Source organism: Ictidomys tridecemlineatus, chromosome 11 (genome assembly GCF_052094955.1).
Source record: "Ictidomys tridecemlineatus isolate mIctTri1 chromosome 11, mIctTri1.hap1, whole genome shotgun sequence".
NCBI lineage: Eukaryota > Metazoa > Chordata > Mammalia > Rodentia > Sciuridae > Ictidomys > Ictidomys tridecemlineatus.
Window position 1 is genome coordinate 67,711,766 of NC_135487.1, and position 17,194 is coordinate 67,728,959.

At 37.9% G+C, this 17,194-nt stretch overlaps 2 protein-coding genes across 3 annotated transcripts in view; one reads left to right on the top strand and one right to left on the bottom strand.

The window, feature by feature from the left end:
- LOC101966455 (uricase) overlaps positions 1-2,226 on the bottom strand; it is a 31,238-nt gene extending 29,012 nt beyond the window's left edge. Inside the window, exons 1-2 of one of the 2 annotated variants that reach the window (XM_078026608.1) lie at positions 2,120-2,180; positions 215-273 (exon numbers count right to left, since the gene is read on the bottom strand). Coding sequence is in view for 1 of the 2 variants with exons in the window: in XM_021732240.3 (XP_021587915.2) it covers positions 2,120-2,149 (30 nt within the window). In the remaining variant the exon portion in view is untranslated. Of the gene's footprint in view, positions 1-214; positions 274-2,119 lie in introns of both variants that reach the window. The other variant, XM_021732240.3, reaches the window with a different exon arrangement.
- Positions 2,227-2,799: 573 nt separating this feature from the next.
- Dnase2b (deoxyribonuclease 2 beta) lies at positions 2,800-15,919 on the top strand. The gene is made up of 6 exons (XM_005334076.5): positions 2,800-3,111; positions 4,991-5,168; positions 8,578-8,659; positions 11,855-12,016; positions 13,256-13,453; positions 15,437-15,919. The coding sequence occupies exons 1-6, from the start codon at positions 2,906-2,908 to the stop codon at positions 15,775-15,777; spliced, it is 1,167 nt and encodes a 388-aa protein (XP_005334133.2). The 5' UTR covers positions 2,800-2,905; the 3' UTR covers positions 15,778-15,919.
- Positions 15,920-17,194: the final 1,275 nt, after the last annotated feature.

Below are 17,194 nucleotides of genomic sequence, written 5' to 3' on the forward strand. Positions count from 1 at the left end.
AATTAAATACAAAATATAAAATAATATATTTAATATTTTGATAGAAATAAAAGATTGAGTACATGATCAAGAAACAAGAGACCATAAAAAAGACAAGTAAATCTAGAAAAGATAAAAACCAATAAAACTTCTAGAAATGCATTAAGAATGGCTTAATAAACAGATTAAACACAACTCAAAAAACGTTATTTGGGTCGGGCATGGTGGCACATACCTATAATCCCAGTGGCTCAGGAGGCTGAGGCAGGAGGATTGCAAATTCAAAGCCAGTCTCTGCAAAAGTGACATGCTAAGCAACTCAGTAAGACCCTGTCTCTAAATAAAATATAAAATAGGGCTGGGGATGTGGCTCAGTGGTTGAATGCCCCTCAGTTTAATCCCCAGTACCCCCCCCAAAAAAATATTATTTGGAAGAGATAAGTTAAGCAATGGATTAATGTTCCTGAATAGAGAATTAGAGAACTAGAAGATGGCTCCCAATAAGGAATCAAAGACTAATACAGTCATACAAGGAGCTAAAGCAGATAGAAGAGACATGGAATGTACTAGAAAGATGTGATGAAGCAAAAGTGGAAGATGCACTGTTTAAAGAGATCGACACAGGAATTTTCCATATTGGATGAGTAAATGCAAACCTTCACCTATGAAATCAGAAACCTGTTACAAAGTGAAGAATCCTTTCTTTTTGGCCATACGGAGCCAAGATCCAGCTAAAGCATTTTATATTACTTTAGAAGTGACTGAGTTGTGAAGGAGCCATTGTCTTCATACTTTTATACTACTTGGACTTCAAAAGCAGATAATATTGTGAAAAATATTCTTTCCTGTTCGCATTTTCTTCATCCACCAAATTCAGGAGTTTCTCTCCATACCATTACTTCGCTATTTTTAGTAAAAATGGGGACACACTGGAATCTAGGCTTCAGGCCTTTTTAAAAATCCCTGGAGACCCTCAGTGTCTATGGCATTCAACAATCACAACTATAAAAGGAAGGTTGTTGACTGACAACCAGCATGTCTGAGTCAGAAAAAGCAGGAGATGACAGTTTATTGAAAATGGCAGCTGAAAGAAACCAATCTAAATAGTGTCTTTCCAGATCTTTAAATAAAATTGCATTTAGCAAATAGCATCCTAACACAGATTTTCCACATCGTACTTTGTGAGACTGTAATAATAACCTTAGCTAACATTTAAGTATCATTTACTATTACCAGGCCCTGTGCCAAGCATGTAACGAGAGAAAGAAAGCAGGAATTGTGTACATGCTATTCAACTGCTTCAACGTAGTCTTTAGCCTACATACTGAAAATAAGTTGCTTATATTTTCTGAATATATTAATTAACACCCTATACCTGGGTGCTCACCATTGTAATTTTTGCAAGATAAAATAAACAAATAAACTCAATTTCACTCCACTTTAACAGAAAATTTATCTTTATGCCATATTTTTTTTTTACTGTTCTTTGGAGTTATTGAAATCCTTTTTTTCTGCACACAGCAGAAACCTGTATAAAATGAGACAATATCCATGGAGAAATGGTAAAAAAAAAAAAAAAATGTTTCTTGGTTTAGCCAATTTAGTCTGCTCCATGCAGAAGGCTGTTAGTCTACCAGAAATGGTACAGCTGGGCCATTGTTGAGGCGGGTGCACCAGCCTCAACAACAAGCTCATTAAAAATATCTATTTCTCAGCCCAACTGGAAGGATTCTGACTCAGCAGATTGAAGATTAGGTTCAGAATTCTGCCCTTTTTGCAGATACTGCACATAATGTGGGTCAGTAGCCCAGCGTGTTCCTCAAAAAATTGTCTTAGGAGAAGTAGAACCATAAGCCCTCCCTTTCCTAAGAACTCTGAGAACCCCCAACAGTGCCCATTGGGCCACAAAAGCAGCCTAATTTGCAAGGGAATTGTTTGATCTGGATCCTCTAAATAACTCTGATCTAGATCCATAATCAGAGAGACAGATTAGAGCCATTGTGACTTCCAGGACTGACATTAACTGCTATTTACTATGACAGCATCTTTAATAATTGATTCAAGAGCACCATGCATTTAAAGAAATTCTTTTCAGATGTCTATTCTTTCCTTCTTTCTTCCCAAAATAGATGAGTCTCACCTCTTTAGAGTCGTTATGGTAATGGGTCATTTTCCCTTGGCCTTCAAGTTCAGATGCAGTTTCAAGAATGAGAAAGAATAGTTTGGACAAAACCAGTGTTTGTAAGATTTTTTTATTTAATCTGAAGAATAGGCGGTCAATATGTTTGCCTGATTGCATAGTAGTCAATTAGACAGCAAAGCCTCTTTAAAGCAAAGCACCACACTGAGTGGCCAAAACCAGGGAGGTGGAGAAGATATGTCAACACTCGGTGAAATTCAGCAAACTGAATATGCTCTTACTTTGGAGCAATCTTTTAAAGTGATATCTAGCAATTATTTTCTTAAGATAGAGATTATAATAAGCAAAAAATCCTAATTATTATTAAGGTAATGTTTTTTGTCATTTCTATTTAACGTATGAAGCTTATGCATTTGCTCTCATTCAGAATGGGAAAAACATGAGAATGTTAATTCAACATCTGCTTATCAAAATGAAGTTCCCTGCCCACCGAACTTTATATACACAATGTTCACTTTAAATATATGTATGTATACACACGCACACACACACACACACACACACACATATATATATATATATATATATATATATATATATATATATATATATATATCCTTTATTGTCTCTCTAGAACTTTTTGATGACTTTGCAAACTCATCAACAATTCAGCACAAAAGCATCCAGAGTCACGCTGGGATGTTGTGACAGAATCACACGATTACATGGGATTCATCCCATTCTGAAAATGCCTGAGCAGCAAAGAGCAGAGGTAAATGGAATCAAATGTCAGAGTCAGCGCAGCCTGAGAGAGACTTGAAACTCAGACTCCACCATCTATGGGGAAAGTTTCCTGCTGTGGCATGGAATAGAAAGAAAATGACAACGAGACTTCTAAGAACAACCCTTGCTTTGCTCTCCCTTGGCCTCTTTGGGGTCCTGAAGGCATCAACAATATCATGCAGAAATGAAGAAGGTGAAGCTGTGGATTGGTAGGTAAATGAAATGAAAGGATTGGGTGTATGCAGATAGAAAGCCAAAGTATAGGAGGCAGACTGATTGGCTGTGATGTTCCTAAGGAGAACTTTCGCCTCACTCTCTTCCTTTAAAAAGAAAAGCACTTAAAATGTGCTAATGGGCTAAATACCCACACAGCTTTTAAGCTGGAGCATCCTGGAATGAGAGCTGAGCAGCCCCTCTGGACTAATTCAGCGCTCTCAGCAGGGCGAGCTGGTCATTGCAGAAGTGGGCTTGAGATGACAACTTCTGGCAATTGGCAATTTCTTTAATTACATGTGGCTTTTCCTAACAGAACCCTTTTAATATTCTTTTGACAAAGAAAATTGACACAGGAGATAAAGCAGAAGACTCCTTTTCTGAAATTCGAGTATGAGTTTCTCCTTAGGAGGACAAGGAGGATTTGGTTCTACACAGCCCTGTTCAGTTGACCTTGGTTTGTTAGGCAACTGTTGGGGTGAGTGGGAGGTCATTGACTTCTTGTACAGTGTCAAAAAAGACACAACATAGCATTGCATTATAGTTGGATTCTCCTAAAGCTTTGGTCACTTCATTTTTTTAGTCAAGGTGTTTAGGTTTGCCATTATGGATGACATCAAACTTTGTATAACTTCAGGCTAGAGAATATAGATAAACTCCATTGCGAGCTCCTACTAGGCCCCATGCTGAGTTTTGAAGATAGAATATAAACAAAACATACTTCCTCCCTTTAAAGAGTTCACACATAAAGGCATTGGTAGGATATTGGGTAGCACAGAGCCTAAAGGACTTCTTTGAAGAAGTAGTTATTTTTTGTTTTGTTGTGTTTTGGTTTGGTTTTGGTACCAGGGATTGAGTTCAGAAGTGCTTAAGCACAGAGTCACATCTCCAGCCTTATTTACTTATTTATTGAGACAGGGTCCACTAAGTTGCTGAGACTGGCTTTGAACTTGCAATCCTCTTGCCTTAGCTCCCAAGCCACTGTGCCTGGTGAGGAAGTAGTTTTTGAGCTGTTTTAAGAACAGTCATGAGTAGCTAGAAAAAATTAGGGCTGTGCAAGGGCATTTCTGGCCAATAAAGGAGCAATGAGGTAATGCAGAAGCAGGAAGCAACATGGATTTTGATTATCACAATTTGGGGGGGCCTAACAGGTAGAAGCCAGGGATCCTACAATGCACAGGACAGCCCCCACAACAAAGAATGGTGTGGCTCAAAACCTAAATAGAACACTAACAAACTCTGGGATAGATGATCTAAGACTGCCTGAGTGCTATGTGGGCCCTACCACCTGTCCTCCCTGTGGGATACCCAAAGGACATATACAACAAGAAACAATAGAAAAGGAAAAGAAGGGCTTACATAATTAGTCTTGGGCCCAAATCCTTCATGTAAAACATTTAGATAAAATGAGCTGAAGAATGAGACTTGGGCCAGGGTCTCAAAGGAACCTCCAGCTGCCCTGAAAGCCAACTTCCAAATCTCATACCCAGCCAGCTGCAAAGCGATGAGAATGCCAAGCACTTGTAGCAGAAGAGAACCCAAGACTTCTCCAGTCTAGGCCTGGACCTTGGTCTTCTCCCTACTGCAGTCATAAGCACTGTGCAAACATCAGAGAGAGCCTCTCTCAATGTGCAGGGACTTTCATTTCAAGGACTCTATCCACTAGGCCAGCTATTGTCTTAGAACATATCTGATCAGATTCATATTTTCTTCCCTGAGGAGGAGCAAAGAAAAAGGTGGAAGAAAAGGTGGAGATCTTGAGCAAATCCCTTTCCTTAGGGGCTTTCTGTGAAACATGAGCAAGTATTTGATACAGATTGCAACCAGGAAATCCATCAATAAGTCATAGTAAATCATAAATATTTCCTTCATTAGGTTTGTCTTTTATAAATTACCCAAAAGGCAAGACAAGGAAACTGGAGAGACTGGGCTAGAGTACCTATACCTAGACTCCACAATCAGAAGCTGGAGGAGGAGTGAGCAGTTAATGAATACCACTGAGAGTGCATTGGGAAGGACATTACAACAGCTATATGAAGCATATGCCTCAAAGGTATGTTACAGTTAATCATTTATTTGAATCACAGAAAATGCATAAAACACAATTCAAAGCTTCCAAAAGCAGGTGTGAAGATTTTTTCCCTACTTACACATCTAAACCCCAATCCCAGTAGTTAAAAATAGACTAGCCCATAACTATTCCAGAACAACTAAATGAACCAACCTGACCAAGATCTTGGGAAATAAGTCATCATATGCGACAGCTATGCCAAATTGCTGGTTTCTTTGGTACCATGTCCAATGGTATCAAACTAATTGCTCATTAAAGTCTCTGGCTGCCAAAACCTCTGCCAGTCCCTCAGTGCTTGCTATCTCATCCATTTAATGGAAGCAGGAAGAAGAGCCCTCTCTGCTACAAGGTAATATAGATCTGTGATCAATATGCCATGAGTTATGGGTTGTACATGCCATGGTGCTGATAAGCAGCAACAATCCAAGTAAAGGGTTCCAATGGTTCTTCCAATTAATTATTCAAGATGGCAGGCTGACAGCTAAGATTTAAGTTTCAAGGTCCTAGAACTTGCCTAAATGGAGACTAAATCTACTGTTTGGACTTCATCAGGCAATGAGCTAGCCAGTCAAAGACATAGGTAAGCAGGCCTGCTGGTTCAGTGTGGGCAGCCTCCCAGTATTCCAGGCTCCATCTGTTGCACAGCAATTGCTTTCCAACAAGGGTGACAAGTAAAATCAAGCAATAATTAACATCCAATTACACTCACGTATGCATTTCCTAACAATAACTATAATATGCCAGACTCTGTGCTGGGCTTTTACATATGGCAAGTAATTTAATGCTCACTACAAGACTGCTTTCGCCTCTAGCACTACTGCATGTGTGGGTCTGAATATTTACTCAGAATGAGCAGGGAGCTGTCACTGTTTGAAGTAATACTCATTTTATTCACCTGCCATTAAAAGCAGTCTTCAGAGAGAAATCTCAAAGTTAATACCACTTCGTAGGCTGTTTGAGTACATGTGATGTGCCAACCACAGTTCTAGGTGTTTTAAAAAATTATTTAACCTCAACAACAACTCTGTTTTGAATAAATAGATGGTTATGCAAAATGTAAACAGCCTGCAGCTGCTTTTGCTTTCCAAGGTTGAGGACAGGGACCAGGAGCTTAAGCCATCAGAGACAAAACAAATGCCTACATTGTTCCTTTCCCCATCACAGGAATTGCTGGGGCAGGAAAGAGGAAAAGTAACATTGTCAAGCCTGTCATTCATCTTTGTTGGAGTAGTTGGCACTTAGTTTGGCAGAATCCAATAATGATCTTAGGAGGTACAAAGGCAGGCCTAGAGCCTGGGAGGGGAAAAAGAACTAAACTGCTTTGCAAAAAAAAAAAAAAATAGTGGAAGGACGCAAGGATTTAAAAAGTGTGAGAAACATAGAGGGAGATTGCATAGGACATTGTGGCATAAAAAAACCATTCAATGTTTCCTACCTTCAGTAAAACCTGTTCAAGCACAATGCCTTGAATGATTGGTTTTGAGAAGAAAATGACAGGAAAGGGGCGGGTTTCCATGTCTGATTGGCACAGAGCAATAGCAGTGGATGATAGCTAGGTAAGACTGAGTATCCTTTGGAAGCTGGAACTATGTGTCAGAAGGGACTATGAGAACATAACTTTCCTGTCCCCTGACCTGGAACTGAACTCTAACCGAGAGTGGAATGCAAGATCGAACCAAATAATTTTAAATCTCAAATGTCAAGGGTAATCAAAGCCAATAATGGGATTACATTTGGAATTTTTTCCATTCTTTTGCTTTTGCAAATAAGCACCCTCCAGATGCCACAATAACACTGATCAAACTATATTGCGGTTGCCTGTGCTTTCCTAAAGTGATTCCCTGCTAGTCTAGGGTCAGAGATGTTCAACATCCAGTAATCAAAACCATACTCTGTATGTATTAAAAGAATAAAACTGGAGCTGGTGCTCAGTGGTAGAGAATTTGCCTAGCATGCGTGAGGCAGTGGGTTTGATTCTCAGCACCACATATAAATAAATAAATAAAGTCCATTGACAACTAAGAAAATATTAAAAAATAATAAAAGTGTCCAAAGAAATACACCGTGTACCTATTCTTAAGTCTAGGATCTTTCCTGTTATCAATAGCCTTTCTTCCCACCACAGCTACAACTTATTTAACCTAGGCTGGCTGTTACACTCCTGGTTAGAATGAGAAATTTTATCTACTATAAAAATATAGTTTCACACCATATCCTCCCAGAGTCCCTCACATTGCACCCCAAAAGGCACACAAATGGCCTCATTACTACATTCACTGTCAGCTCATAAAACAACTGCCAGAGATCTCCAGAGAACAGAATGGTACAAATGACATTCTGTAGCTATGGTTGATTATGGAAAATGATGGTAAGAAAATATCTCACTTTCTGGATTTGCCTAAGTACAGTAGCCAAGAATGCTACCCATGTTGCACATTTTAAAGAATGTTTTTAGATTCCTTAAAATAATTAAATAACTACAAGAGACTCGGTATTGACTCCTTTCTTATGAAAGAAAAGAAAGGGCATTTTAAAGGAGATGAATTGGCTTCTCCTGCTTTTATTATTATGTCACTGAGATTTTTTTCAATATCAACATTATTGGCTTCAATAAAATTCACCGACACAAATGGAATGGAACCACACAGAACAATAATAAGTAAGCTTAAAGGTGATGAAGAGAAACTATCAAAATAGTAGCTTTATTTTGATTCAGAGATTTGGCTAACTTAAGAATTGTCTCATATTTTGCCATACCAGAGGAAATCCAATATCACACATTAAATTTCACCACTCTCTTGAAGCAGGGAAATATCAAGTTAGAAAGGTGAAGTGACACTGAGAAACGGATTGAAGAAAAAAAGCCTCCTGTATCAGAGAAGAAGGGGAGCAGATAATGAGGAATCCTGATTAAATACAAAGCTATGACCAGGCAGTGAAGCACAAAGGAGACAGAGGAAATCATATCCTGACAGCCTGTTCTGCACTGTGCCTATAATACCAATGGGGGGGGAAAAAAAAACAGGTGTAATCCTTGGCTGGTTGTTCCTACTTCATTTCCTGAACAAATAATTCAGCACTCCTTTATCATACACTGCTTCCTTAATAAGAATCTGATTCCAAAACAACCAAGAGAAATAGGAATGTACCCTCACATGCAGATCATAATGCACAGCACCCCTGTCATGTGAGTCAAAACCATGCATAGTTCAGAATGGACTCCACCCCCACAGTCTTACATGCCACAGAATTCATATTGATGCGAGAGCTGCCTATTAAGAGAATGGATGACTTCTCATGTGTATTAACAAAAGCTTTGTATTGTAGGCTGACTAGCTGGTAGAAATATTGTGAGCATTTATGCCATTATAACCCTAATATATTCCTGCAGGGTAACAGCACGGCCTATCTAATATACAATGATGGAGTCCCTACATCTATGAATTATGACAGAAAATATGGACACACCAAAGGTATTGTGAAACAGCTCTTGATTCTCTTTCCTATTAGAAATTGACATTTTCTTAAACCTTTCATCGTGAATGCACTCACATTCCATATTAAATAGATAACCTTTGTTTTTAATGGTTTATTTTGATTAATTGAAATGTATGATTTCCATATAACAGGTTATAATATAATTATATAATCTGACTTGGCAGTACCCTTTTTGGGAATATAATTTTATTTCTTAATATATATATATATATATTTATGTTAAAAAACATATATATATATGTTAAGATATATATGTGTGTGTGTGTGTGTGTGTGTGTGTGTGTGTGTGTTAGAGCAAAAATCCAAGTGCTGACCACTGGGAATACCAGTTAGAGTATAACTATACATGTATTTATATACACATCTATATCTCTATATTTATACATACATACCCCAAGAAGTCTATATTATGTGTGTGTGGGTAATATGTGTACACACACACACACACTTTGTAGTTAGGTATATTAAGTATAATACATATCAAGTAAAATTCACTCTTTATAATGTATAGTCCCATTAGAAATAAACATTTTTGAAAAAAAATATTTTTAGTTTTTACATCACAGTAATTTGTAACATTTTTTATTACATATTGCTACTATACATAGTAATTTGAAAGGTATTTTGTCATCTTTTGTTAAAACAAATGAACAAATGAAACTTCAAATCTACTCTGTTATTGCTTAAAATTTGTATTATGGTTGACTCAGAAGGCTGAGGTAAAAGAATCACAAGTTCCAGGCCAGCCTCAGCAACTTAGTGAAACCCTGCCTCAAAATAAGAAATAAAAAGGGGACTAAGGATGTAGCTCAATGGTAAAGTGGCCCTGGGTTAAATCCCCAGTGTCAGAGAAACAAACGAACAAAAACATATGTCTTTATGATGCAGTCAATGGACATAATTGTATTGTTACAATTTTAATTAATAGTTGGGTTTTTCAAAACAATCCTTTTAAAATTTCATATTGCTGCATAACAATTATGCATAATAATGGTATTCATTGTGATATATTCATATACATATGTAACATAACCTGGTCAATTTAACCCTTAGTACCTCCCTTGTCTCTCCCCTCCTCCCTCACCGCATACCCCTCCTCTATCCCACTAGTCTCCCTTCTGTATTTATGAGATCCCTTTTTCTTTTCCCCTTTTTTCCTCTGGCTCCCACATATGAGAGAACACATATGCCCCTTGACTTTCTGAGCCTAGCTTATTTTATTTACTATGATGTTCTCCAGTTCCATCTATTTTCCTACCAATAACATGATTTTGATCTTCTTTATAGCTATGGAAAGCTCCATTGTGTATATATACCACACTTATCTATTGATGGACACCTAGGTTGGTCTCATAATTTGGTTATTATATATAGTGATTTTTGTTTTAGTGACTTTTGTTATTCTTCTATTGATGAACTATACATATACATTTTATAGAAAAATTCAATGTGCAAGTAAACAAAAAAAAATCTGTAATCCTAATACCCATTAGATAAACAGACTTAATCCTTTCTAAAATACTTATTTTAAACCATTTCATAAAGCTATCATAATGACTACTTTAAAAATATGTCATGAATAACTAGCTATGACAATATTCTTCAGAAGGTTACAAACTCAAATACCCTCAGGGAGCAGGTAGATAATATTAGCAAGTGTAGTGGGCTGAACCAAGAGGTATATATACAAACTAAAGGGTGTAATTATTTCTCACCTTGCAGTTTTTTTAGGAAATGTTGAAAATTAGTATTTTTTGGAAATTCCCTAAAGGTTTTAAGTGTTGGCAATGACTTGAATGTTTAAAAGATACATTGCAAGCCTAATAAAATATATCCTCAGTCTGTATCTGGTCCATGGACTGCTAATTTGCAATATCTGGTTAAGGATATAATTTGTAGTGGTTTTCAAAGTTCATGATCATTGAAAGCTCTTAATTTTGTCAAGTTGCCCTCCTGAAGGCCCTATTTACATGGAGCCCACAATTTTTATAACACACCACATTCTCCAACCTCTCCTCCAGCAACTTTTGTCATTTCTACTCCACCTTATTAGTTGCTGCAAGAGTTTGGAGAAAAAGAAAATGAGGTTTGATGTTAAGTTTTGAGGCAAGGGATTCTCTTTGCCATCAGATACCCTAACATTTGTGGCATTCATACTAGGAGGTTGAGATTCCAGCAAAACAGCACATTTATCTGGGCAGAGGGGAGTACTTGAAGGCCATCCAGCTCTGTTAGGCAACAGAACTGTCAACATGTTTCACCAAAATGTAAGTATTGATTTTTTTTTTCCTCCCAAAGAGCAATGGTATGCTTTGTTTTCTTAACCCAGGGTGCTTTACCACTGAGCCACATCCCCTTTTTTATTTTTTGAGACAGGATCTCCTCACTAAATTTCTGAGACTGGCCTCAAACTCTCAATCCTCCTGTTTCAGCCTCCCAAGTATCTGGGATTACAGGCATGTACTACTGTACCTAGGCAAAAGCAAGCTTTTTAAAGGTATACTCTTTGAAAAAGAAATAATTAGCAGGCATTTGGTTTCCACTCTAGTAAGGAAAACATGAATAAATTCATATTATTAAGCTCTAGAGACTTTTACTAAACATAATTAATAAGGATACTTTAGTATGGCTTGCTTTTTTTACTTTTTTTACCCCTTTTATTGTGTCTGTCGAACTGGGTGACTCTTCTCCAATAAATGAGCATTAGTTTCTTAAAACAAAGTACTACAAGTACATTTCTTCATTTAATATTGTCTCCTTTACCTCTGTTTATTAGCAGGCTTTTGAAAAAAAAAAAAAAGTTAGCTGCTTAGCAGTAAAGACTCTATCTGAAGCTTGTCAGGTGATTATATAGTTTAACAAGGTCAAACTCCAATTTAGCAAATTTGCATTCTGCCAAAACAAATTTTCCATGTAGTTCAACATGAAATTCCTCTTAACTCTTCACAGAATGGCTGCCCTTGCCTCCCTTTATTGGTGGCTTATCATCAGTAATGACGCATTGTGATGTGTGTGTAACTTGCTTCTGACATCCTTAAAAAAATGTGATTATTAGCCTAAAAAAACATTAGACTAAAGCATAAACAGGAATAAATGTTGCAGCTTTGAACCCTACTTTAAAAGGAAGTGTTTTTTTCCTAATTTATCTTTATTAAATGTATCTTGGGTAGGTTTATTGCTGTGGAACAGAATCCAGGGGTTCTGGCTGATTCATTCTATTCCCCGGTTTCCTCCAATTCCTCAAGAAGGCTACGATTATCCATCCACTGGGAGACGAAATGGACAAACTGGCATCTGTGTAACTTTTAAGTACAACCAGTATGAAGCAATAGGTAATACCAGAACGTGTGAAACGAGATAGCACTGTTGGAGAAGGAACTGAGAAATGTATTAATAAACATGTCACTTCATTTATTAATCTATTCATAGACCCTCTAATACCTGTGTTCTAATACTGCCTCTGCCATACTAAAGCTTACTGGTCCTCAGTTCCTGGTCTACCAATGACATCAGGGGCAGTAGTTTTAAATGAATTCAGGGATTCATTTAAATGAATTGCATGGCACTGGGGACCATGACAAGTTGGGGTATTGACTTTCCCCTGGAAGCTTCAAAGGCCTCAAAGCCATCATATTGTGGCTCTTCAGGAAATACAAGCCCACAGATTATAAATTTCTCCTGAGGAACCAGAAACCTAGGGTATGTGGTATTCATGTGTGTGAAAGAGAAAGAGAGATCCTGATTTTCAAATATGGGTTCAATCTTATTTTTTAAAAAAAGAAAGAAAGAAAACTTTGCAGACCAAATGTTTCCTGTACCCTGCCAACATGACACATCTGAGCCAGATAAACTTCTTTTAAGATCTCAAGCTCAAATAGCCAAAAATACTTACGTTTGGCAAACTATGGTGTGGGAGGAGAAAAAGTAGGAACACTGCTTTTACCAATCACTTTTTACTGAGAAAGCGGCTAAACAGCAGTGAGGATCATCTTTGCCTTCAGATACAGGTTTAGAAAATGTTTCCCATCAAATTTCTATCTTATTATAAGGATCCCTGAGCCTTTCACCTAAGTCACATCTAATCTAGCTAGCATCATGTGGTGATTAGAGAACTAAACATTGTAGATACAGGATGTACGCACTGATGAATTAATTATTCTGGAAACAAGGTGTTCTCTACTTTTTGTATATGTATATATAGGAAAAAAAGGCCAGATTATCTGAGTTTGAATATTAACTTCTATAACCATGGACATTTGACATAAAGGCTCAGTTAATTCATATATAAGATGAGGATAATGATAACAACAGAACTTACCTACTAGTAAGTTTGCTCTGAGGATGAGAAGAGTAAAATGATATAAAAGTCATGGCACAATGTCTGGAAAGTATGAAGTGCTCAATAGGTGCCAGTTACTGTAAACAAAAGCCATTTGAAGGCCATTGCTTCAAAAGGGGGAATGCCTGTGTATGGGTTTTTTTGTTTGTTTATTTGTCTACAACAAGATCTATAATCTCCATATGCCCTTGTGTCTAAGTTCTCAACTTCTCTTTGCTGTTTCTTGATTCAGATTCTCAGCTCTTGATCTGCAACCCAAATGTCTATAGCTGTTCCATCCCGGCCACCTTTCACAGGGACCTTGTCCACATGCCCCAGCTGTGTGCCAGGTCGAGCTCATCAAAGATTCCTGGCCGGCACCTCGCCACACTTCAGTCATCCCGAGGACAAAACTTCCTCCATTTTGCAAAATCGGATTCTTTTCTTGATGGTATGAAAGACCATCATCAAATGATATGCTGTGTAACTCTGCTGTTGGACTCACTATGGATTACCTAGAGAAAACAACTTGATTATGCAGGGAGAAAAGAAGGAGAAAGAAAAAAAAAAGAAGAAGGAAAGGGAAAAGGAAGTTAAGGGTCAATTTAAACATATTCCTGTATCACTTCAATAGCAGAATTGCTGGTACAGACCCCAGAGCTATCTCACAACCATACAGCCAGGGGCCAGTGAAAATTCAGTCTCCCTCTGAACACATCTCTTCTTCTTCCATCCCCTAAGCAGTTATTTTGAGTCTTCCTTATTGTCAAGTTTTTTACACTACCGAGCCCCTTTACCCATAAAGACAACAAAGTTCACTAGGGAAAAAATACTTCAGTATCACACCCTAGCCTCCCAACATTTTTACCAGTCTTCATTTCTTTTTAGCACATTTTCTGCCATCCCAACAGAAGCATTTATACCCCATCCTCTGGAACACGTTGTAGCCTCAACATACCTTGATTTGTCCCCTTGATCTGTTTTGCCTCTTCTACTTCGAGGCTCCCACTCAGGTTCTTTACATACAAACATGATGGAAACCCTCCCTCGATTCAAAATTTCCCACATCTCTCTTTTTTTTTTCTTTTTCTCCTACATATCTTTGAAAATCCTGGTCAGAGCCTTTACTTACTCAAAGCTCTCTCTCACTGTAGTCTTTCTTCTGCCTATAGATACCAATCACCCCCCACCCCCACCCCACCTGCCACAGTGGCTGCCCTAGATGATCTGACTTCTTACTTTAGTTCTTATCAGTCCCATGCCAAATGGTGTATTCCCCTCACTGACTTCCTTGATTATTTGCTTCCTTCCTTCTTTTATAGATTGCATACGATGTATAGAATGCCTATTTGCCAAGCCCTATGTCAGGCACTAGAGATGCAAAAATTAACAGGATAGAAATAGTCTCTGCAAATTTGGCACTTTCTGAAACACTTCCTGAAACACTTCACTGGTATTGGGAGTGAGGGTACATCTCTTGGTCTTCCTTCCACTTCTTTTAGGTGTCTTCTGCCACATCGTCCTCCTCTGACTACTCCATAGGTGATGAAATGGCCAGGTGGTCCTCTGTCCTTCCTTATCTCAGTCTACATTCTATGCTAGGCCTTTCCGGCAAGTCCTCACATGACTCTCAGTCTAGATTTCCACCCAAACCTCTGTACCGAGTGAGATATTCAATAGTCAGCGGGACAGTTCTACCTGGAGGTGGTACAACCACACCAAATAAAGATGCCAAGCTCATCATTCATTCCCCCACGGACTCACTCATTTTCTGGCATTCTGCACAGTCACCTAGGCTTCCTTGATGCCTTCTTTTTCTTAACTACTCTATCAAACCCACCATCAGTTCCAGGTCCTTAATAACTTTCACAATTACCTGATCCTCTGCCACCACCATAGTCCATGCCCGTGTTTACTGTTGTAGTTATTATGACAATCTTACATTTTTCCTATCTCCTTTCTAACCCACTCTTCCCAAGTCATCCTGCACACAGCCTCTCAATTGATATCTATCATCATAAATCAGTTTTTATTAATTCTCCATGAACATTCTTCAAAAATTCCGCTTTTAGTTCAGGAAAATTCAAATATATTTTCATGGCTTATAAGGATCCCTAGAACTGGCCTCTGATTACTTCTCTAGCCTTATTCTTTCCAAAGATCTTTCAGGGCAAGAACACATATTGCTCCCTTGTTTGTGTGAAACAAGACATTGGCAGATATCAACCTCATTATAGTAATGATGACAGCATATAGTTGCATGCCACTTCAGGATTTAGAAAAATTTTCCCATGCACTGTCTCAATTATATTATTACTGTTGTACTTATGACATCCACCTATCAGAGGTGAGTGATGATATCCCTTCCTGAGGATATTTTCAGAAATTTTTCTAAGTGTAAATGTCAATCTCTCTCTTTCCTTCCGAACCCCAGACATCTTTGCAGCCTGGATGGCTCAACGGTTGAAGACACACTTGCTAACAGAAACCTGGCAGCGAAAGAGACAAGAGCTTCCTTCAAACTGCTCCCTTCCTTACCATGTCTACAATATCAAAGCCATTAAGATATCTCGACAATCTTATTTCAGTTCTTACCAGGACCATGCCAAATGGTGTATTTCCCAAAAAGGCACCAAAAACCGCTGGACATGTATTGGAGACCTAAATAGGAGCCCATACCAAGCCTTCAGAAGTGGAGGATTCATTTGTACCCAGAATCGACATATTTACCAAGCATTTCAAAGATTAGTTTTGTATTATGAGGACTGTGACTAACTCAGTGAAAGAATACCTGTGCTATCATTGAAAACGTCTATAATGAATCTTGCATGAGAGCCATTATTTAAATATTTGAGGCCTTTAAGTATGTTCAACATATCATCAAATAAAACATGCTTTTCCAATGTTTACAATTTTATGTTCTAGTTAATGGTTATTTATATACTGTGCATCTTTGGTGTCATAAACAAAATCATATGCATAATTAAAATGCGAACAGAGTGAATGAAAGAAAAAGTACTAGTGAATTCTAGTTTCTTATGAATTGACTGGTCACCTTTTAGATTAAATTTCATATTTTTCACAAAGACTTTCTCATCTTCTTACCTATGCCACAGTCTGGCTGGGCACAATCAGGAGCCACTTGTCAAAAGAAACGAACTTTATTTTTAGAACCACACATGCCAAACAAAACTGCTCCTCAGGAAAAACCTTCAGAGCCCAACTGCCACCACCGGCTTCCCACAAGCCTCTCAACCTCCCCCACCCCTCCTGCTCTTGAGGCGATTGGCTGGGTCGCATGGGCGGAGCCAAAAAAAGTCCCCCAATGAGCAGCTCCGTAGTCTGAAAGGGTGGGGAAACAGCCCAATGAGCATCACCGCAGAGGAGCCAATCAGCTAGAAGTTGCTGGGGCCGCTGTGAGCCAATCATCAGCTGGCAGTCTGAAAGTTTGCTGAGGCCCCTTCTGCTGTGGCTCTCAACATACCTATCTTTTTTTTTTTCCAGAAAAACTGCTCTCTCCCTGTACTTTCACACTATTTGGTTATATTCTTCCTAAAGTTCTTTCTCACTGGTTTATGGTTGATTCTTCTTACCTGCTATTCTTGCAAGTGCTACTTACTAATGTATGATGTTGGTCTACTTCTTGAATTCTGTGAACCTTGAATTTTTAATCTATGCAAAGGAGATAATATCTAGGTATATTTAAGCACCTAAGACCAAACCTGGCACATAGCTAGCACTTGAAAATATGGTGGTATTTGAAATTGAATCTCACCCACCCAGAAAAATAGGACAAAAAAAAGAAGTTTTAGAAATGAGTAATATTTGTCAAAAAAATTAAGTGAATATAAGAGAAAAATCAGTATAAATACAACCTATCAGCTTATTGAAATATAACAAAGAAACAAGAATCAAAACTAACAATCTTAAGTTTTTTCTGGACTCTTATCACTAAACAGAACTATTATATAAATGAATAATAATTATTTTATAAGAATTAGTTGCTTAATAAAGTTTGAGTTATAGGTCTCAAGTTCAAGACACTTACCATATAATGAAAGCAATCACAACAACAATTACTAGCACTTACTGAGCATTTACCATACAGTGAGCACTCAACCCACATTTTCTTATTTGATCTTCATAACAATTCTGTGCATTAGAAAATGTTATTGTTCCCATTGTACTGACA